The sequence below is a fragment of the Mus caroli genome, chromosome 8 (assembly GCF_900094665.2).
Source record: "Mus caroli chromosome 8, CAROLI_EIJ_v1.1, whole genome shotgun sequence".
NCBI classification, from domain to species: domain Eukaryota; kingdom Metazoa; phylum Chordata; class Mammalia; order Rodentia; family Muridae; genus Mus; species Mus caroli.
The window spans coordinates 29,884,422-29,906,982 of record NC_034577.1 but is presented as its reverse complement, the minus strand read 5'-3'; the positions used below and the strand labels follow the sequence as shown (position 1 = coordinate 29,906,982).

Genomic DNA, 22,561 nt, shown 5'->3' with positions numbered 1-22,561 from the left:
TGATCAGGAAATATTGCCAAAGAGATTCAAAGTCTATGGAAAAGGATCATTTGAGTGGGGCCAGGCAGAGGGCTAGTATTTTAACTAATGAAAAGAATTTACTGACTGTTAGCATTATGTCTAAGCTCTGCCCCACAGTTACCCAGCAGCAGCCAGGTATGTCTGACTCACTATAAAAGGGGCTGCTTGCCCCCTCCTCGCTCTCTTGTTTCTCTCTCACTCTTGCTCTGTCCTCTTGTCCCCTTCCCCCCTCTCTCCACATGCTCATGGCTGGCCTCTACTGCTTCTCTCTCTCTCTCCCTCTCTCTCTTTCCCTCTCTTTCTCTCCCTCTCTGCCTTTCTCTGCCTCTACTACCCTCTTAACCCCCTGCCCCATGCCCTGAATAAAATCTATTCTATACTATAGAATATAGTATGGCTGGTCCCTCAGGGGGAAGGGATGCCTCGGCATGGGCCTGCAGAGACAACCCCTCCCCCACATCTGACAACACCTGTACAGAACATACCCCCCCCCCTGTCTTTATCTTTTTATAACACATCAGCTATGAAGAGCGTAAGTCAAAAGTTCATAACCAGGGATTGCAGTGTACAGGGTATGGGGTTCGGGTTGCAGGATCTAGTGTGCATAATATCACTGTCTCTGGCCATAAGAAAATCAGCTCTGCACAGTGGTCCTGTACATTGCTAAATCTCCATGTCCCCTAAACAGCATCCAGTACATAATGGTTGCACATCATTGTCTCTTTGGGCTGCTATAACAAAACACCATAGGGTGGACCAATGATAAACCATGGGAATGTCTCTCTTCTTATAGTTCCAAGGCTGGGGAGCCTAAGATCCAAGCCACGGCGAGTTTGATATATGATAAGGTAGACGAGGCAAACAAAGTCCCCTAGATCATAAGAGGATCAATGCCCACAATTCCAGTGAAGAAACTGCGAGGAAGGAATACCATTTTATTTGGTATGCCTAGTGCAAACAGAGAAATCCATACAATCCCAATGCCTGTTTCAGTTAGGGTTTTATTGCTGTGAACAGACACCATGACCAAGGCAACTCTTATAAGGACAATATTTAATTGGGGCTGGCTTATGGGTTCAGAGGTTCAGTCCATTATCAAGGTGGGAACATGGCAGCATCCTGGCAGGCAGGGTGCTGGAGGAGCTGAGAGTTCTACATCTTTATCTGAAGGCTGCTAGCAGAAAACTGGCTTCCAGGAAGCTAGGATGAGGGTCTTAAAGCCCACACCCACAGTGACACACCTATTCCATCAAGGCCACACCTACTCTAACAGGGCCACACTTCCTGATAGTGCCCCCCTTCCTGGACCAAGCATATACAAACCATCACGATGCCCTCTAGCAAAGGGCAAGACTCCGGCAAGATAGGGCTTGGGAACTGTGGGTTATTTTAAGACTACTTGGACAGTGTCTTAGTTTTCTTTCTGTTCCTGCGATAAACACCATCATCAAAAACAGCTTGGGGGGGGGGGGAAGGGTTTATTATTCTTACACATCCCGGTCACAGTCCACAGAGACCATGAAGGAATACTGCTTACTGGCTGGTTTCCCAGGCTCGCATTCCACTATCTTTCTTATACCTCTTAGGACCACGTGCTGGGAGAGGGTGCACCACCCACAGTGGTCACAGCCTTCCCACATCAATCATTAATCAAGAAAATACCCTCATAAACTTGCCCTCAGGCCAACCTGATGGAGGCATTCTCTCAGCTGAGGATCTCTCTTCCCAGACGATGCTGGCTTGTGTCAAACTGACAACTAATAAGCATAGAAGGGAAGGGTAGAAGCATCTCTAGGGATCCCTGCTTGCTACCATCCCAGTCACAGGGTGTGCAGGTCTGCTTTCTACGCTGCTGCTTTCTGTTTTTTCTAGCCTCTGCTCCATTGTAGTTTATCCAGGAAGTGGCCAGGGCAGCGACTCTGCCTCTTCTCTCTGTATTAAAGCAGTCCTTCTTCCGAGACTGTTAGTTTACTTTCCCATTCTGCTCCCTCATGCAAGATGTGCTTGCCTGGTCCATTTTTACCCACCAGGCTTATTCTAGCCAGCATTGCTGACAGCAGCTAGCAGGGGGGATATGAGTACAGGTGTCTTCCTCAGAAGCAGATATGGGGTGGTTGATTCATAGTCTCAACTGCACTTGTAAAGGAAACGAGGGTTGATTCGTGACAACCAACCAAGGACCCCACTCTATCCAATAGCAGCAGTGCTCTGGAAGCCTTTTATGAGAGTGTGATACTGGCTTCTTACTGGGTTACACCATTGACCAATGGGCTTATAATTGACTGTCCCAGATGTGAAAGATGCATCACTCCATTCTAATTTGGATCCACCACTTGTGTTCTTTGGTGGTTGCTCATGGAAATGGAGGCCTCACAGTTTCAACCTGTGGGGACGCAGAATGTATGACTTTGAGGACAGGATGACAAATTCCCCAGATGGCCTGCCTGGACTCAATTATCAGCTCTGCCACTTACAGTGTGACCCCCACACACATAAAGTAGCTACTTTCTTCACTCTAGTGACAAATCCTTTGACAGAAGCACCTTAAGGAAGAAAACCTCTCTAGGAGTTCAGTCCTTCACTAAGGGGCAGGAGATCATGGCCCGGGAGAGGCCTCGGACATCTTGTGAGACTAGGAAGCATAAAGTAAGATGAGAAGCAGCGTTGGAACATAACCCTTAAAGGTCTTCTCTCAAGTGAGCTACGTCTAGCAGTCAAGCGAGATGGGACTCATGTGCTCAAGACATGAGATGGCGTGAAATACAGCCATGTCACATCAACTCTGTGATTCAGCACTTCCTGTGATCAGTGAGGGGAATGCCTGTGCTACCCGTGCCCCCAACCCTACAAAACTTGCAGAGAGGTCTCCATTCCCAGTCCTCTGGAATGTGGCTTTATATGGAGACATGGTCTTTTAAGGGATAGTTACAGTTAAATACAGTCATTGAGGTGGTCCCTCTTCCAATCATCATAGAAGAAGAAGAAGAAGAAGAAGAAGAAGAAGAAGAAGAAGAAGAAGAAGAAGAAGAAGAAGAAGAAGAAGAAGAAATTTAGATACGCACATGTCCTGAGGGCTCATTACAGGAGAGTCCTAGAAGGTCATTCCCTCCCATCCTTAGAACAGACCTACCCCACCTACACTTTGAGGGCAGGTTCAGAGCCTCCACACTCAGAGGAAATGGATTTCTGTTGTTGAGGTCAAACAGATGGTGGGCCTTTGTTATGGTCACCTGAGCACAGTAATACACCATGTCTGTAGTTACTTGGGGGATGAAGCCAGTGAAGAGTCACAATGCACTCAGAACTGCACATGGGCATTAGCATGTAAGAGCCCCGGCACTCCGTCTTCAGCCAACTCTTCCTCTTTGTACTTCCACAGCTCATGCATCAGCACATGTGATAATCCATACCCGCAGAGTCCAAGCATTGGCACATGTAGTTACCCATAATCCCATAGACCAAGCATAGGTACACGTGGTTACCCATACACCCATAGCTCATGCATTGGCATTTGTGGTTACCCATACTCCTGAAGCTCATGCACCCACACGTGTGGTTATTTGCTCCAGCAGTTCCCTGGCACCACGCTGTGTTTCAACCTCCTCATCCTTCACAACAAGGAAATGAAGCGCTGTGTTTACCTACCTTCTTCCAGTAATGTACAACACCAAAAGCAACTTCAGAACTAAGTTCAAAGAGGTTGCCTGACAGAAGGTAAATGCATACTCTTTGAGTCAATTAATTATCCAAAGCAGAATTTACCATTTCTTCTCATGACCATGCAAAACAGGAACTCAAGACAGTGTTTATAACACAGTATTCTGCCACTAATGGATTAAAAGCTAAACACTGTGTGCAGTGTGCCTTTTTAGATGGTTATACAGTGATCTTCATACTCTCACACCGTTGTTAGAACATCTTTATGGCATTTGCCATATAATCAATCAGCTTAAAAGAGAATGGAGTCACCCAACCATTGCTACAACCTAAGGTTGGAACTCTGTTTTCTCTAATGGAATCCATGAGCAGCCACCTTCTAGCTCATTCTCCTTCATCCCCAGGCAACCAGTATTTAAATATCTCTAATTTACCTGTTCTGGGTATTTTTACATAAGCAGTCCTATAACACTGGCTCTTCAGTGATGGCTTTTTACCTGGCACAGTCTGGGTCATCCAGGTGACAGCATGCACCAATGCTTCATTTTCTTTAATGCCAAGTGATATCCAATTACTAAGACCTGTCACGTTTTATTTATCCATTAATCTGTGGGTCTATATTTAGCTTGCTTTGACTTTGAGCATGGTATGAATGACGCTGCTGTGAATGTTTGTGGACAAGTTTTTCAATGGACATATGTTTTCATTGGAGTGGAAAAACAGAATTGCATAGTTATGTAGTCATCTCATGATGAAAAATTTAAAGTTGCTACTCTTTCCCCAGTATTTGAGACACTGTATGGCACTAAGTATTACAATCTGTTGGTTCTGTTATCTTTTTTTATTCTGGTGACGCTTTCAGGATTACCTTGGGGGCTAGGTTGTATCTCAGTGTGGTTTTTGGTTTATATTACTCTGATGGGTAATTTTGATTATCTTCTCCTGTGATTGTTGGTCATTTATGTATCTTCTTGGATAAATGTCTATGCAAAGTCTTTGCTTATTTATTTTGTTATCTTTTTATCATCAAGTTATGAGTTGTTCGTGCCTTCTGGATATGACTCTCTTATCAGAAAGTGATTTGAAAACATCATCTCTGATTCTTGGAGCTGCTTTCCCGCTTCCTGACAGCATTGTTTATAGCACATGAGTTTTGATGCAGTCTCATCTATACATTGATTCTTCTCGTGCTTTTGCATCTTAAGCAGACACTCATTGGCTAACCACTGGGTAAGGGAAGATGACTACTGTACTTTCTGTAATATTGTGGTTTTCATGTAATCCTGTAAAGCAATTTGAGTTAAACTTTGTATGAGGTAGGCTTGTCTATGAAAGCGTGTTAGTTCGCTTTTCTCACTGTGACAAATTACTATAGAAAACAATTTAAAGGAGACTAGATTATGTTTTACCATTTCCGAGGTTTCTGCTCGTGGCTGAGTGGCTCCATTCACTTCTCATAGATTGTGCAGCTCTTTCTAGAAGACCACCATGTGGGGAGACCATTCTGCAGCTTGCAGAATGCATGCTTCATAGTTGTCTCACAGCCTTCTTACATAGGGTCCCACAATGCTAGACACACATGGTATGGGGAACTCCTTGATCTGCTAACAGTTTAACTGGTAGGTGCACCAATCTGGACCGTGGCCACGTTGGCCTCTGAGTGCCTGAACAGAGAACATGGTGAAGAAGTTTGGGGAAACCACTCCCTAGACAGTCTTGTACAAGCAGAGTGCCCCAGAAGGGCTCTCTGCCTGAGCAAAGCTCTCAGATTAGTTTACCCTTGCATGGCTTCAAGCCTGCAATCAGTGGGGTGGAGTCCAGCAAGTCCTTAGAGCAACTTTCCTATTGTCATGATGCAAGTCCTAGGCTTCCTGTTTGTTTGTTTGTTTGTTTGTTTGTTTGATTGATTGATTCATTGGTTTAGATGGGTTTTTACAGTGTGGGGGATAGGAGGGAGGTGGCCAGGGAATTTCACTTTTTTTTTTAGATAGATTTTTACTATGTAGTTCTAGATGACTTAGAAATTCTCTGGCTTCAAAATTTCTACAGTTCCTCTGCCTCTCCGCCTCTGTTCCTGCCCCTGCCTCTTGGGGTCAGGTATCATAGTCCATCTTGGCTTAATTTTAATTCTACTAATACCACCAGAAATCATGTCATTCTTAGCCCTGGTCAATAGAGGTTTTCTTCTTTGTAAGTTCTTTTTGTTTGTTTGTTTGTTTTTTAATTCCCCAAATTTATTCGCTTTACATCTCACTCAATGTCCCCCTCCAGGTCACTCCTCCCACAATTCTTTCCGCAATCCCTTCTTGCACTTCTCCTCTGAGCAGGTTCCTCCCCAACCCTCCCCCCCGCCCCGTACCCCTCACTCTGGCACTTCAAGTCTCTATGGGGATATGTGCATCCTTTCCCACTGAGGCCAGACAAGGCAGCCCAACTAGAAGAAAATATCCCAAATACAGGCAACAGCTTTTGAGATAGCTCCTGCTCCCGCTGTTTAGGACCCACACGAAGACCAAGCTGCACATCTGCTACATATGTGCAGGGAGGCCTAGGTTCAGCCTGTGTCTGTTCTTTGGTTTATAGTTCTGTCTATGAGAGCCCCAAGGGTCCAGGTTAGTTGATTCTATTGGTGTTCATGTGAAGTTCCTATTGGCTTCAGGGCCTACAATCCTTCTGCCTATTCTTCCATGAGAGTCCCCAAGCTCCATCCACTGCATCACTGTGAGTGTCTGCATCCATCTGAGTCAGCTGCTGGGTGGAGCCTCTCAGAGGACAGCCATGCTAGACTCCTGTCTGTTAGCATAACAGAACATCATTAATAGTATCAGGGATTGGTGCTTGCCCATAGGATGGGTCTCAAGTTGGGCCCAGTTATTGGTTGGACATAGTCTCTGCTCCATTCCCTGTTCCTAAATTTCTTGTAGACAGGATAAATTTGGGGTCTAAAGTTTTGTGGGTGGGTTGGTATCCTTATCACTCCACTTGGAATCCTTCCTGGCTACAGGAGGTGGCCTCTTCAGGTACCATATCCCCAATGCTATGAGTCACAGCTAAGGTCACCTACATTGATTCTTGGACACCTCCCTTATCCTAGGTCTCTATCACATCCTGGGGATGCCCACCCTTGAGTTGCAGATTTCCATTCATTCTCATGGCCATCTGGCCATCTCTCCTGTCCCTCCCCACACCTGATCCTGAATTCCTCCCCACTCCCCTCCCCATCCCCTCTCCAACCCAGTTTCCTCCCTCCAGCTCCTCTTATGACTATTTTATTCCCCAGTCTAAGTGAGATTCAAGCTTCCTCACTTGGGCCTTCCTTCTTGTTTGCTCAACTATGTTCATAGACAGTTTATTCGTAATAGCCAGAAACTGGAAACAACCTAGATGTCCCTCAACTGAAGAATGGAAAAAGAAATTGTGGTACATCTATACAATGGAATACTATTCAGCTATTAAAAACAAAGACATCATCAAGTTTGCAGGCAAATGGATGGAACTTGAGAATATCATCCTGGGTGAGGTCATCCAGACCCAAAAATGACATGAATGGTTCATACTCACTTATAAATAAATATTAGCCATAAAATACAGGATACCCATGCTACACACCAAAGACCAAAAAAGCCAAACTGTAAGTTTTAACACTCTTTCTCCTCTACCTTTTACCCCTAATTCTATCATAAACTCTACTAAATCCTGCCAGCCATACCCATGCCAAACCCCAAATGCTGGGTTCCCTTGAAATGACCACATGCAGGTTAATTAGTGGGCCACCTTTAAACCTTGCATCCCACAAAGCATTTGGGGCCTAAACAATGTGTTCTTTGCCATGGCATGACAAATGGAGTTTAGTCTAATTCTCGGTGGAACCCCTGTGCCCACACCCACCTGATAACCGCCCTCACATTCTTATTGTTATTCAGAGCTTCTAGACTCCCAGAGGAACGCTCATGAAGACCTTCTTAGGGCCTCTCCAGCCTGTATTTCTCCAGATGTCTTCAGGTCCACTCTACAAAGCGATTCCAGAGGCTTCCCAACTACACTATCAGTTATAGCTACATTGACTTCTTCTGCTGCTAGTTCTTCAGTGCTGTAACAAAATGACCCACACATGCAACTTGAGGAGAAGAAAGGATTATTTTGATTGGTGGTTTCAGATGTTTCAGTTTGGCCCCAGGCACTTGACCAAATCATCACAGGGGAGCGGTTTGTGATGGATTTGCTGTTTTACCTCATGATGGAAAGAGAACATAGTATGAGGGACCAGGGTTAAGTTTCCTTCAAAGTCACATCTGAAAGACCTGGTCCCTCCAGATAGCCCTCATCATCTGTTTCTATCATCTCCCAAAATATTGTTCTGGGCCTGTGAGGACATTCCCTACTTGATATGTAGCAGAAATGCCGTAGAAAAGGTAATTTTCATAATTTAAGTTTTGAAATATTCACTGCTAATTTTTACGTGATCTTTTCTGCTACGACTTTGCTGAAATCATTAAAATATTAGAATCTTTGTTATACAGTGGCAGTTCGTGAGAACAAATGCCCTTGTATTATGCCCAAACTTGGACGTTTTCAGTATTTTACCCTCAAAGATGACACCTGCTTTGGGCTTTCATAGATGCTTTTTAATCAAAAGTTATTCTTTCTAATCTCTTGCATTTGCTTGTCAATGTTCATTTGTATTTGTATCACAAATGGATATTAGCTGGTTTTGAAATTTACTAGGATTATGATGTTTTTGTTTTAGTCCATTGACACGGTATATCATATGCATTGGCTTTTAAAGTCTTCTGAGAGGCCACACTATTTCTGGAGTCTCGGGAGTATCAGGTGAAGGTGTGGAATGAGCTGAACAACATCACCCTCTGCTCACCAAATCCACTTAACATACTGTGTTCACATTGAGAATGCAAGGCTGAGATGTGATAGTTATGAATTTCAAATTTAAGCCACCTGTGCACTCTGTGCTAAACTTAGTTTAGTCAAATATAGACTTTTTTGTATGTTGTTGAGTTTGCTTTCTTGTTATATCCAAATTCTTTAGGAATTTTGCGTTGGAGAGTGTGAAAATGTGATGTTATAGTGTATGGCATGTGTTTGTGTGTGTGTGTGTGTGTGTGTGTGTGAGAGAGAGAGAGAGAGAGAGAGAGAGAGAGAGAGAGAGAGGGAGGGAGGGAGAGAGAGAGAGATCCCTAAAACAAACAATGGAAACTCTGAACTCCGTCTACCTGTCTTTCTTGGTGGTGGGTCTAAACAAATTCTATGAGCTACCCTTGTCTTTTAGAAGGTTGTAAAACTCTCCCCACCCCAACAGTGTTCTGTTAGGCAGCCTAGACAGTACAAGACTGAGGCAGGAGGACAATTTCCCTTCTACGGTTTAGTTATTTAAGAAAGGTCAAGAATGCTGAAGTTGACAAGATTCTCCAGGCTTCTTCACCCAAGCTATTGATACTGGATTTTACAGTGATTTTTTAAATTTTTTTATTTTTTTTTTTTTGGTTTTTTTGAGACAGGGTTTCTCTGTGTAGCCCTGGCTGTCCTGGAACTCACTCTGTAGACCAGGCTGGCCTCGAACTCAGAAATTCGCCTGCCTCTGCCTCCTGAGTGCTGGGATTAAAGGTGTGTGCCACCACGCCCGGCTTTACAGTGATTCTTATGCAATGAAGTCTTTACAGAATTCCAACAAGACAGAACAGAGCTCAATATGTTTCCAGAAAGTTCTAGAGAGCTAAGTCTCTCTTTACATAGAGGCTCAGTCAGTACTCATTCCTCTACGTGTTCCTCCTGTGTCCTTTGTAATATATATATACATATATATATATATTAAAAAAATCAAAATATTGGTGCTAGAGAGGTGGCTCAGCAGTTAAAAGCACATACTGCTCTAGCAGAGAACCTGAGTGTAGTTCCTGGCACCTGCATTGTTTAGCATTAAATTGCTTATAACTCCAGCTCCAGGGCTGAACTGGTTACTTCCAATGTCAACTTGACACAAGCTAGAGTCATCAGAGAGAAGAGAACCTCAACTGAGAAAATGCTTGTGTAAGACCCAGCTGTAAGGCATTTTCCTAATTAGTGATTGATGGGGCAGAGTCCAGCCCATTGTGGGTGGTGCCATACCGAGGTTGGTGGGCCTGGGTTCTATAAGAAAGCAGGCTGAGCAAGCCATGGGGAGCAAGCCAGTAAGCAGGATTCCATGGCCTCTGCATCAGCTCCTGCCTCCAGGTTCCTTCCTGGCCTGTTTGAGTTCCTGTCCTGGCTTCCTTTAGTGATGGATTATGATGTGGAAGCATCAGCTGAAAAACCTTTTCCTCCCCAAGTTGAGTTGGTCATGGTGTGCCTCACAGCAGCAGTAAATCCTAATTAAGACAAGGGAGACCCTACACCTCTAACCATGGGCGTTAACACATGTGCACATAAACACACACACACTAAAATAATGATAGTAAATAATAATATTTTAAAAAGGAAAACAGTCTGTGTGTGTTTTCCTAAACATGGGAGGCATCCATAAATTAATTGAACTGAGAGTTATAGTGAAAATAAATTCTCAGTAAGTGTAACACCAAAGCAAGTATGGCTAAGACGTAAGAGGCAGAGAACGCTCTGTTAGTTGCAGCAGTAAGGAGTCGGTGGAAGTCATTTCTAAAGCAATAGCCTTCCTTGAACTAAGGAAGCATGGAGGTATTACTCAGGTAGCCTAAACATATCCATGGAGAGGAGTATTTTATCAGTGGGTCTTCTTCTGAGCATGCTCAGTCTCAGGTCTAATTTAAGAAAGAAAGATAGACATATTTATGGAGGACACATTTACCTCAGTGTCATAGAATGCATGTTTCCATTACTATAGAAGCCTCCAAAGAACATATACATACATAAAAGAAATTTAAATAGAGGTATTCTATAATAGGAGAGACAAATGCCTAATTAGACATCATATGGTACCAAATAAAACCACCAGGACTAGACGCCGGTTATATCATGTTGAGATGTTGGGCCAAAGGGATCCCATGGAAACCCCCAAACCTCACAGGCCATTGCCAATGCTACTGGTTACCCTTTACAACCTGTTGGCAAGACCCCATTGCTGATGGCTTACATCACCATGAAGAAACTGAGCTGACGCTCAACCCAAAGCTTCAGCCCTCCTGCCTAGCATTCATAGTGCTTGAGAGTACTAGACAGGCTCCCCAAAGAGGAAGGTAATTATCAATTTTCCCCAGCTACATACCATTCAAACTACAGAAGTGACCAACTGTAATATATACCCACTGGTGAAATAGTGAGACAAGCATTATGGGAAGCCGACACTGTTAGTGAGGCCAAGGATCTGAGACTAGATAGGTCATGAGCACTAAGGGGAAACCCATTATTCTGCTAAGTGAACATAGCAATAAAATGCTTCCTAATGACATATTGGTATGCCCACAGATCAGTGAGCTGAACTCTCATCAGAGAAACTTCTTCTTGCACTAGATGATAATTAACACCAACAACCGGCAATGTGCAGGGAGTTAGAAACTTTGAAGCACTCAGCCCTAAATGAGATGTCTATCACAGCCCTCCTCTCAAAGCTCAGGGAATTATGCAGAAGGGGGAGGGGGAAAGATGGTAGGGACCAGAGGTGATAGAAGACTCCAAGGAAAACAGTATCTTCCAGATAAAACAGGACCGGTGCACAGGAACTCAGAGATGTTCTGATAGCATGCACAAAACCTATTGAAGTTCAAGTCAGACAAATATCCCAGCACAGAGAAGGGGAAGAAGGCACAGAGTCCCACCCCGAACCAAAAAGATATTGAAATGGCGGCTGCTGGGAGTGGGGCAATCAGTAATGAATGCAGCAATACTGGGTATATCAACCACACTCCAAGGAAGGCCCCATGCACAGGAGGAGTTAGCCAACACAAAGCAGACTCTCGTGTGTGTGTGTGTGTGTGTCTGTCTGTCTGTCTGTCTGTCTGTCTGTGTCTGTGTGTGTACATGTGTGCACACATGTATATGTGTGCATTTTTGTTTTTTATTTTTATTTTTGTTTTTTTAGGAAAGAGAAAGAACGTGGAGTGGAGTGAAGAATGGCGGAATGATCTGGGAGAATCTGGGAGAAAGGAAAGAATATGATTAAAATACATTGGGTAAAAAATAATTGAAAGGTTAAAATGGTGGACAGGAGCCACTGGGTAAACTTGGGTCATGTCATGAAATTCTAGCTCAAGATAAAGAATAGGACACTACATTGATATAGGAGTTTGCCCTTGAAGGCACTTGTCTTGCTTAGCTGCTAGCTCTGGGAACCCTGACTTATAGCTTGTGGCTAGAAGCATGGCGACCACACCCCCACCTCACTCCCTCCTCCCCCCCCCCCACCCGGAGGTGCCGCAGTCTTGGAAACCAAGTCAATCAGTGGGGTCTGATGCTGCCCTGGAAGAGAGTGGTGGAAGTGAGTTGAATGAGGTGACACCCAGTAGACTTGCTGCAAGAACAACTGCCTGTCTCTCCATGGGAAGAATGATTCCCGACACGCTGAGCTCATGGAAATCTGTGTAGATCTTCATGGAAGGAGAACAAAACAGAAATACGATCTGTTGTTGTTTGCTTGCTTGTTTGTTTTTCTGACACAGCTGTTTGAAAGAGAGTTTTTCTCACTTTGGGTTTCTATTGCTACAACAAAACACCACGACCAAAGCAATTTAGAGAGGAAAGGGTTTAGTGGGTTACACTTCACAGGATTGTTCATCATGGAAGGAAATCAGGGCAGAAACTCAAACAGGTAAGGAATCTGGAGTCAGGAGCTGATGCAGAGGCCGTGGAGGGTGCTGCTTACTAGCTTGTTCCCCAGGGCTTGCTCAGCCTGATTTCTTATAGAATCCAGGACTACCAGGTCAGGGATGGCACCACCCACAATAAGATCTAATGGAGGCATTTTCTGAAGTTGATTTTCCTCCCTTCCAGCTAATTCTATTTTGTGTCAAGTTGGCATAAACTAACCAGCATGTAGGTCTCTTAATATTTGGTAGATGCCATTAGTGAAGCCTCCTGTCCAGGTCTTTTCTTTGTCTTTATTTTGAAAAAATAAAAATCATTAAATGAATCTATATCTTACCAATTCTTATCCCCAAACTATTTTTCCCCTTTCCAGAGTGATGGCGTTAATAAAATCAGCACCAGTGGAACACTTTAGAAGACTTTTACTCTCATGAGTAAAATGAGAGACAAAGTCACAAGTCAGTTTCTCAACCTTTCAGACTCTAGTACAAATAGGGGTGGGGTGTGTGCTTAGGGAGCTTGAAGCTAAGGGACAAGGGAGGTGAAGGAGGTCACAGCGATCTCAATACTGGTCATTCTTACCAACATGTATTACAATAACCCTTCAGTATACTGGGGAAGAGTTCCAGGGTTCTCCTTGAATGTCAAACCCATAACTGCCTAAGTATGTTAACTTGTATAATCCTCATATAAAACAGCTTAATATTTGCTTATACCCTGCCTGCGTCCTCCCTTATGCTTAAAATCACCTCTAGATTACTCACACCTCATGCTATGCACCAGCTATGTAAACAGCTGTTACCCCGCATTGTTTAGAGGGGAATGATGAAAAGTGAGTCTATGCTCGTTCGCTCTACTCAATTTTCTTCGCTCAAGCTTCACTGTTGAATCCAAGGATGCAAGCCATGGGACTAGGGACGACCCTTACCTACATTTTCCTCAGCGACAGCTTCTCCATATTCCCTATGTCATTAAGAAGATTTCTGATGAATCTATTTCTGATGAATTTCTCTGAAAACAAGTCTTCCTTATCAGCCTTGTGTGGCGGTGAGAATTTCCTCTGCCATCCAGGAAGTCCAGGAAGGCTGTTGGAGAGAGAGGTACAAGCTAATGCATTTCAACTCCTAGGACATCATACAGTCCCAGGACATACAGAGGCACAGATGCCTGCATCCATGTATGCACACAGGCAGTATGCATGCAGTATGCACACAGGCAGTATGCATGCAGCTTGATTTCATCCTGTGATCCCTCAACCACTGAGCTTAAAATAAATCCAAGCCACTTGTCCTTTTGTGTGTGTGTGTGTGTGTGTACCACCAAATCAGTTCATAAGATTTTGTTTTCATTTCTTGTGAGTCTGTCTGTTGTGTGAGTTCGCTTTTTCAGTCTCGTGCAACCAGACGTTGTGAAATGGTAATACTTAGGACATCCTCCTTAAAATTGTTAGTTGCCACAAATCAAATGAACGCTTCCCGTGTTCAGAATTACATGAAGTATCTTCCCACTAAAACAGGACTAAAAATGCTTAGCACATCTTAAAATTTTAATCTAGGAGGTAATTTTACAATACGCTTCTAGAACATTCTTCTAATGAGTGTTTCTATTGGTAGAATTATTTCTTAAAGCTTTCAGAGTTCCTTAAATGTAAGAAGACACACTGCTTGGACTTTCTGTGAGCTGTGTTAACCCAGGACAAATTTCTTGGACCAGTGGCCCCCTACTGTGCTCTTGTGTTATCCACATGAGCTCATGGCAGTTTTGCAACTTTAGAAAAATGTTCCCATTTTCCCAGTACTCTGGTACTAACCTGTATTCCTTCAGCTCTATCAAGAGGGTCCAACAAAAAGGGGTGCCACTGATTGGCAAGCTTTTACTTCTTCCTGGTGCCTTTATCCTTCACGGACATCAGAATTCCCATTCTTCTGCCTTTTGATGGGAACTGGAGACCAGCAATTCTCCAGGAACCCCACAGGCTTTCTGCACCAGAGCTGGACTGTGAAAACATCTAACTTCATGGGCTAGCCAGCTACCAGGTTTTCAGGCTCTTCAAAGTGCAGACAGACATTTGGACTACCTAGCCCCTGTAGAATAAGTCAATCTAACAATCTCTTCCTAGCCCATATTCAATTCTAGTAGTTTCGTTCTAGATACCATTGAGGGATACAGGCCATGTCCGCACACTGTTGTAGAAGGCTTCTTTCCACACTGAAACACATGCTCATATCTGGTCTACAAAGACTGATACTTTATAACAGTGTCTAGAAGGTTCTCAGAGGCCTACAACAAAGACTGGTTTGCTTTATTTAATGCTTTATTTCTTAAAGTGTCTGAATCTTGGAGCCCATTGCAGGGTATGTGTTGGCATTGAGGAAGTCAGTCATTCTAAGGACCAGCTTGGGAAACACTCATCTAGGATCCGTGTTTAGAACAGTATTAATTTCACTAAAAACTATTGTTTGTATATGAAAATAAAAGATACTTCTTTCCTAAAGGGGGTTACGGATAATTAAATGGGGTTCCATTACCACATGCACTTTCTTATGTTGTCTAACCTAGCTAAGTTTATTTGCCTTCCAAACTACCCCTGTCACACACACACACACACACACACACACACACACACATACACACAGACCCCCTTCCTACAGAGAACAATAGCAGGTTCTCTCATTGCCTACCACCCTAGGTGACATCACTGGGGAAGTAACATAAGCCAAAGGTACCCTTGGTGCTGGGATTCAGCAGACATTGTCTCCTTGCATATGGTAGGTAGGATGGCTTCGAAGTTCTGTAAACTTGGTCCCTACTTCAGAAAGCACTCACTGAGGTGGTGGTGGGGGTTAAACAGCCCTGGGAGGGACCGGATTCTGTGAGAACTGACAGGCATCTAATTGTCACCACTGACACCTACTTTGTTGTGTGATCTGCTGAGCAAGTTTAAAGAACTCTGAAGTATCTTGCTACAACCCAGGTGCGAATTGTTGACATATGTTCAAAGTCTGTTCTCCCCGAGCAGAAGCAGGCAGCAGTAAGGATGGGTGTCAGAACTTGCCTGGGTTCTGCTGTGAGGGCGAGCCACCCCACCAGAAACATACCTCTTTTTTTCATGGCAGGTGGCTTCAGATATTTTACCATAGAGTTATATGGTAAATATACTATAGAGGTGCATTTGAACCAGGGTACCCAATACTAAAAGAAAAAGTTCCTTTTCAGAACTTTTTAAAGGAGAACATTCTGGTCTGAGCTGGTCCTGTCCCTCGGTCCCAGGTCCTCTGTGCAGGGCTTGGATTTGTCTGGTTTGCCTGCATTTTCCTTTCCATGTCTTTTGTTGTTGTTATTGTTTTGTTTTTAGAGACAGGGTTTCTCTGTGCAGCCCTGGCTGTCCTGGAACTCACTCTGTAGACCAGGCTGGCCTCGAACTCAGAAATCCACCTGCCTCTGCCTCCCAAGTGCTGGGATTAAAGGCATGTGCCACCACTGCTCGGCTCCTTTCCAAGTCTTATCTTCCTTTAAAACAAACAAGCAAGCAGACAGAGGAACGGAGCTTCTGAGAGGTCCCTCAGGGACCTGTAATTCCAGCCTTCTGGAGTGTTCCTAGACAGTATTTACAAGCTGCAGCAGGACTCCTGTGCTGAGCCTTAAAAAGGAAGCCCAGGGAGTGGGAAGTTCCAAAGCCATCACACATCAATAAGCTCCAATTTAGACAACACAATGGCTCATTGCAGAAGGAATCTGACTTAACAGACAGATGGTACTGGGCTCGGGCTGTGGTTGAGTAGTGGGGCACTTGCCTGGCATATGCAAGGCCCTGGGTTCAGCTCCCAGTCCCAAAAGACAGAGCCAATGCTTCTGAAACAGAGAAGAGAGTTTTGGGAGAGACGTGGGCCAGGGAGATGACTTAGTAGGTGAAGACACCTGGCAGGCGCCAAGCTTGCCCCCCTAAATCTCATCCCTAGGACCTAGATGGCAAATTGAGCAAACCGGCTTACCACAGTTGACCTTTGACTTCCACATGTGTATTTTGGCACCCCCCACCCCCCCACATTCACAAATAAAGTAAGTGGAGTGAAAAATAAAACAGTGGCTCTTACAGCTTTTTCCCCCTTTGGGGTCTCAAACAGATGAGAGCAGCAGACTCTTCTTCCCGGAGCTCAAATTTGAGCTAAGAACACAAAGTTGTCACTCCTTTTAACTGGTAAAACTGGACCAATAACCAAACCATCCCGGAAGTAATGAAATGCTGGAGCTACCACGGCTTAACCATTTCATTGTGTTTTTATTGTTTTTTTTGTTTTTTTTTTTGTTTTGTTTTTTTAATTTCTGCCCCGTTAGGACAATGAACTGGGAAACCACAATTACAATTCACAGACTGCAGCATGAAAAACACACACTCCACTGGAATCCCAACAAGCCCTTCCTCTTTATTCATTCAAAAGAGTCCAGTGCACACGTCAAACATGAGCACTGTCGGGTTTTTTGTCTTGTTTTGTTTTTCCTTAGAAGGGGGAAACATTTATTCTGGCAGCACTTGTACAATCCCAGGAAGTGGTTTTGATACCGTTAGTTGTAAGAATAGAAACCATAACAAACTCGGAGCGCATTTGAGAGGCACGGGGCTCCTCAGGTAGAACGAATTCCTCTTGTGCTTAGTGGATGGCCCCTCAGCTGCTGGCTGCTGAGTCTTCCCAGGTGTGAAATAAGGAAACAGAATTTCCCATACAGCCGCCGCTGAAATTCTTCTTGGGCAAGGTGGCTTCTGTATCTCAGCCCTCCCCCCCGACACTGAGGCAAGTTCTCACTCTTTGCTGGAGCTTTCTCGGACACGTGACCCTCTGACCGTGCCCACCCTAGCCACGACACATGACCGCCAAGGTTCCCTCGTCTACGATGCTTCTCTAGGGTTCAGATGACAACACACAACATCACTTGTCAGAAAGTAGCAGATATTCAGAACATGGGCATCTGTGTTTATGAAAAGAGCATCCATGGGCAGGGCATGCTCTCCCAAGGAGCCTTCTTTTGATTTGACATGGCCCTCTGGGAAGTAAACCCAAAATCATAGCGGACATTGAACTTTGCTGACTTGACAGTTTCAGAACTGTCTGGTGCCAATTAAAAAAAAAAAAACCAACAACAACAAAAAAACTATTGCCCAATAATTCAGTGGTCTATAAAGCAAGGGGAATGTTAACCCTCCGGTTTACACTTGCACACATACACATGAGACCTATGACAGAAGAGATCAACCAGATTCTCACGCATCCTGCAACTGTGTCCTATAAGGAAAGAGACATTTTAAACTGGACTTGTCATGTTCAAGTATTCAAAACATAGAGAGAGAGAGAGACAATCCCTACTAGATTCTGATTTCTGAGAAATTGCCTCCACATAACGGGCTCCAGGGGGCAGGGAAGTCAACTGAACAGATTCAACACGAATCTTATTTGTAACGCCTCAAGAAGTGCAGTCGCCTGCTTGTATTCCTCTTAAAGATTCGTGGCAACTGTCTGTGCTGTGACATTCTAGGAGTCAATATTTTAGAATACAGGTGACAGAGTAAGAACAGCTGACACACTTTTCTTGTGGGGAACAGTCAGTTTGACATGTTTCCTGTCAACACAGGGAGGAGGCGGATGTAAAGAGAGTCCTTTACATTCTTCAGAGAATGTGTCTCTACTGCAACACATGCTGTTTGGCCCTAACTAGGAGGACACTGGAGAGCAATTTGTAGAGTTTGTTTTTAAGTGTTTTACCTCCTAGAGATTTCAAAACAATGGTTCTACTAGGACCTTGGCAGCAGACTTCCTCCAAGTGGCTCTGCATGAATAAACAGCCAATGAGGGACGGAGCCCTGAAAGAGGATGCTCCTTCAGGAAGGCTACCAATCAGATGGAGAGGTTCACAGAGGGTTCTGCTAGATCATGCACACTGTTCCTGGTATCAGAGAGATGGGGAGGGGGGTGCATAGCAGGAGAACAGCTGCAAGATTTAGAACTGAACTCAGATTATCTCAAGTTATTCCAAGATTCGGATTTTCAGAGATTCTTCACCTCATCTGGCTTCTAGGAACACACCCCTCAGCCTCAGTGGTCAAGGGTGGAGACAGAACAGCCATCATTCTACCACCATGTCCAGTGACTAACAAGCAGGGAGGTGTGATGAAAAGGTGGGAGGGGACTCTGTCTCCATGGGCTGAACGCCACTGGTGAATATTAAGAGTTCTAGGAACCAACCTTGAACCTAGCTATGGACTACGAGGGAGAGGCTAGCTTTCCCTGTTCTTTGCAGTTGAGTGGGTGGGCAAAGGATTACGAGAAGAACCCAACGTCTGACGCTAAAAGACACCAGCCCCATCTTGGCACAACTCTCATGCAGAATATTGCACCCAGCGTTCACTCATGCTAGAAGCGTCCAACTGTATAAATTTAAATGTATTTTGCATATTATAAAAATAAAGATTAACATATACATATCTTACACTAGTTACGGAACGGCAATGAACGTCAGTTGATCCCTCCTTCACATTGAACAAGAACTGAAATCTGAGTGCCGCCTGGCCTGGAGCTATGGCTCGTGTGTACACAGAAAACACAATCCCTGAGAAGCCTGTTAACTTTTTTTTTTTCTTCTTTTCTTCAAGTAGCTTTCTCCTTGGAGGATCACAGTTCTGAGGTTCGGGTTGTGAAACATTCGCTCCATGTTTGCTTCCATCTTCCCAGCCCCCTCCAACCCCTCCAAGGGTCCTCTGCAAGCACCCCGGTGCGCGCACGTGCGCGGTTTCACTCTGGGCCCCCAAGGCGCTTGGGAGTACAGCAGGAGTCTCGCCAGGGGCGGGAGATGTCCCAGTCGGTCCCATGCCCTATATTAACTCCATGAAAATTCCACAGCCACGGATGTCACTGGTTTCTGTGCTTCTCACCAACGTTCTTCCTAGATGGGATGAGAAGACAAAATGACAACAGTCTCGGTTATAAGGAAAAAGAGCAGATATTAGAAACAAGTCGTCTGCACAGATTTCCATGCCTACTTCTAAAATTCTCTGTGAACGAGGATGTCAGGATCCTGATGACCCACCGAGTAAATAGTCTTCTTAGCAGTTAGATGAGTCAAATGTTTGTTTGTGATGCTAAGCGTAGGTCAGCCATAAGTGGGGACCAACACTAATTGCTATGACCACTTACCAGACGGGAACTTTACAAATGAACTAGCTTCATAATAAGCAAGCACAGCCTCTAAACACAGACTCGCTTCCTTAGGAAACACACACAGACGCGTGACTAACCATCCCCCACCCCAGGCTCAGAAATACACGCCTCAACCTGAGCTTATCTGCCTACTGCCACTAAACATGCTTTTATTTAGTGTTCCAAGCAAGGGTGTCAGTCCAAATCCAGGGTGTCTGAGCATGGCTTGAATATACTGTGGCATTCTCGGCCAATTAAATAATGGTATTTGCTTGAAACAAAACAGAGCGGAGAAGGTCAGATGTCTCTGGCTTTTATTTTAGCTTTCTACAGTGCTAGGCGGTGGAATTTTTCTAAGTGTTTTAATGACACTTAATGGCATATAAAAGCAAGGCAAGGAAAAGGACTATGGTTTGCCCCACTCCATCTCTCTCAATGCTTTTTTTATTGCAGAGGCGGGTGACTCACTATCCACCTAATATGCCTTTCAGCCCATTCACAAGCAGCTTAGTCAGTGCACTATCGGTATCACCCAAACCAGGAGCCTTCTGATTCCTGCATACATACCAGGAATGACACTTTTCCTTGTAGTACAGTATAGCTCCTATTTTCAATATTTTACCCATCCCATCAGGTCCTGGGGGGAAGATACCCAAGGGTTAAGGCATAGCTGGGTCTTATTATATAGGACATGCAAGACTCCAAAAGTATGTCTGATTGGTGGAATAGAGGTCAATTTTGGGGGGCTTTGAAGAATTTCATATTTCTTTGGCATTGAGCCATATGAAAATGTATGAAAACCTAGCAGTATAATAAACTGGTAACAAAGGTCTTGAAACCACCTCAAATTCTAGTAATAATACGATACGTCTAGCGGTAAGAGGATGGCCATATGAACACACACATCTCATTCAGGCAGTTAATGGCGCAGTGTGGCCGCCAGCTCTCGGTTCATGTGGCAGTAACTGCTTTTCCTCAGCGAATATAATGAACTTTCAGAAATGCAGACAGTTATTGTCTACTGTCTGTTCTCCTGAGCCACACATGGATCTGAGAAACACAAGATCGCCTAACCGAGGCTGCTAAGGGGGACATTCCCGTCACCACTTGCAGCATTGCTTACATTGTGATGGCTCTTGTTAACTGTCCACTCGGTGGATTCTAGAATCACCGGAGAGTAGGGCCTGGAGGAGATTATCTTGATTACGTTAATGGAGGGAGGAAGACCCGCTCATTGCGGGAGGGACCATTCTCTGGCTGAGATTCTGGCCAATGTCAGTAGAGAACTGAGCAACAGCCGGCACTGAAAGCTTGACTGTGATTGGCCAGCAGCTTTCAGATCTTATTGCGGTCAGACACTACCTCTCCATGATAACCTGTATCTTGAACCATGAGCCACAATAAACCCTTTCTCCCTAAAGCTGCTTTTGATCACGGAATTGTATCACAACAACAGGACACGCCGATCCCTCTCTTCACCCATCAAATCTCCAACCTTCTCTACCTTACTGCTTTTCCAACTCAGCGAGCCACCCCAGCCCTTCGAGGTTCACCCCAAATACCACGTCCTTAACCTTTACCTGGTATTTCCTACTACTGTTCTCAGTGCTATTCATAACGTGTCACCAAATTTCTATTTCAACCTGGCGTGCCTTTCTTGTCTGGCTACTTCTTTGGTTCTCACTCTGCGACTCTTGTGGGCAGGTTATGTCCGTATCCTCAGTACCTGCCACAATGCCCACCAGAGCACAAATACTCAACACAGCTACACAAATAAGCAGTAAGATGGGGGTCGGGGAGAGGAGGGGGAGGCCACAGATAGAAAGTGGCTCCGATACTGTGAGCTCTGTCCTATAATAGTATAGTATTAAACAGTATAAAAACATCGAGGAAGTGTTCAGGATAAAATAATTGATTAGAGTTAGCAATCTTGGCTTCCCTGAAAAGAAGGCATATACCCTTGGCTTCAGGGGCAATGGACTTTCATTGGTAAGGGAACCAGGGGTCAGTCAGCTGAGGACTGAGAGCTAGCCAGGGACCACTGTGCTCAACTGCCCCTCAGTTGAAGGGCTATCTCTTAGGTTAGCAGAGAAGGTGTCTATGAAGGGCCTTTTGAGTCACACCTAGGGTTTTGAACTTGAGCCTACAATCACCAGGAAGTTACTTAAGGCTTTTAAAAAGGGATCTACGTGACAGGCACTCACATCACAACATAAACATTGGAGAGGGGGCTAGAAAGAGATGCTTCAGTGGTTAAGAGCACTGGTGGCTTTTTCCAAAGACCCTGGTTTGTTTCCTATCACCTAAATGGGGCTCACAGCTGTCGGTACTTTCCGTTCTGGGGAATCCTATTCCCTCTTCTGGCCTCCAAGGGCACCAAGCACACACGGCACATAGACATACATGCAGGCAAAGCCCACATACACATAAAATAAATAAATAAATCTTACATTTTTTTTTGTATCAGTTTGAAAGGTAAGAAGACTAGATCGGTTATGGAGTTTCAATTACAGGAATCTGGCTGGATACAGAGTCAGAGGAAAGCAGAGAGCTAAAGACAAGGCTTATTTATGTCAAGGCACACTGATAAGATCGACAAATACTCTGGTGGCAGACTACACAGGTGGAAGCTATTAAATCTGACAGATTCCTAGCTCAGACAGACAGGCACAAAATTCGACCATCACCTCGGACAGAAATGGAGCAGTGAAGACTTCTGGGAGAAGAAGGGGTGAACACAGTTCTCCACCATGAAGCCCATAGGACATCCAAAGGGCCTGCAGATGGAGAACTGTTACATGAGGTAAGGAGTCCAGAAGGCTCTATATGAAGCCTAGAGTCTTCCCAGGTTAGAGCACCTGCCCCAACTATGGATGTGAAAACAAATGACGGCTCATAATATTTGGCTATCTGGGATGAAAGGAAAACCA

The 22,561-nt window shown here is 44.5% G+C and overlaps 1 protein-coding gene across 2 annotated transcripts in view; it reads right to left on the bottom strand.

Annotated features, from left to right (window-relative positions):
• Positions 1-16,703: 16,703 nt before the first annotated feature.
• The window catches only part of Mfhas1 (malignant fibrous histiocytoma amplified sequence 1), a 91,882-nt gene continuing 86,024 nt past the window's right edge, over positions 16,704-22,561 (bottom strand). For both annotated transcript variants that reach the window (XR_003837374.1, XM_021169562.2), the window contains one exon: positions 16,704-19,377. Coding sequence is in view for 1 of the 2 variants with exons in the window: in XM_021169562.2 (XP_021025221.1) it covers positions 19,344-19,377 (34 nt within the window). In the remaining variant the exon portion in view is untranslated. The remainder of the gene's footprint in view (positions 19,378-22,561) is intronic.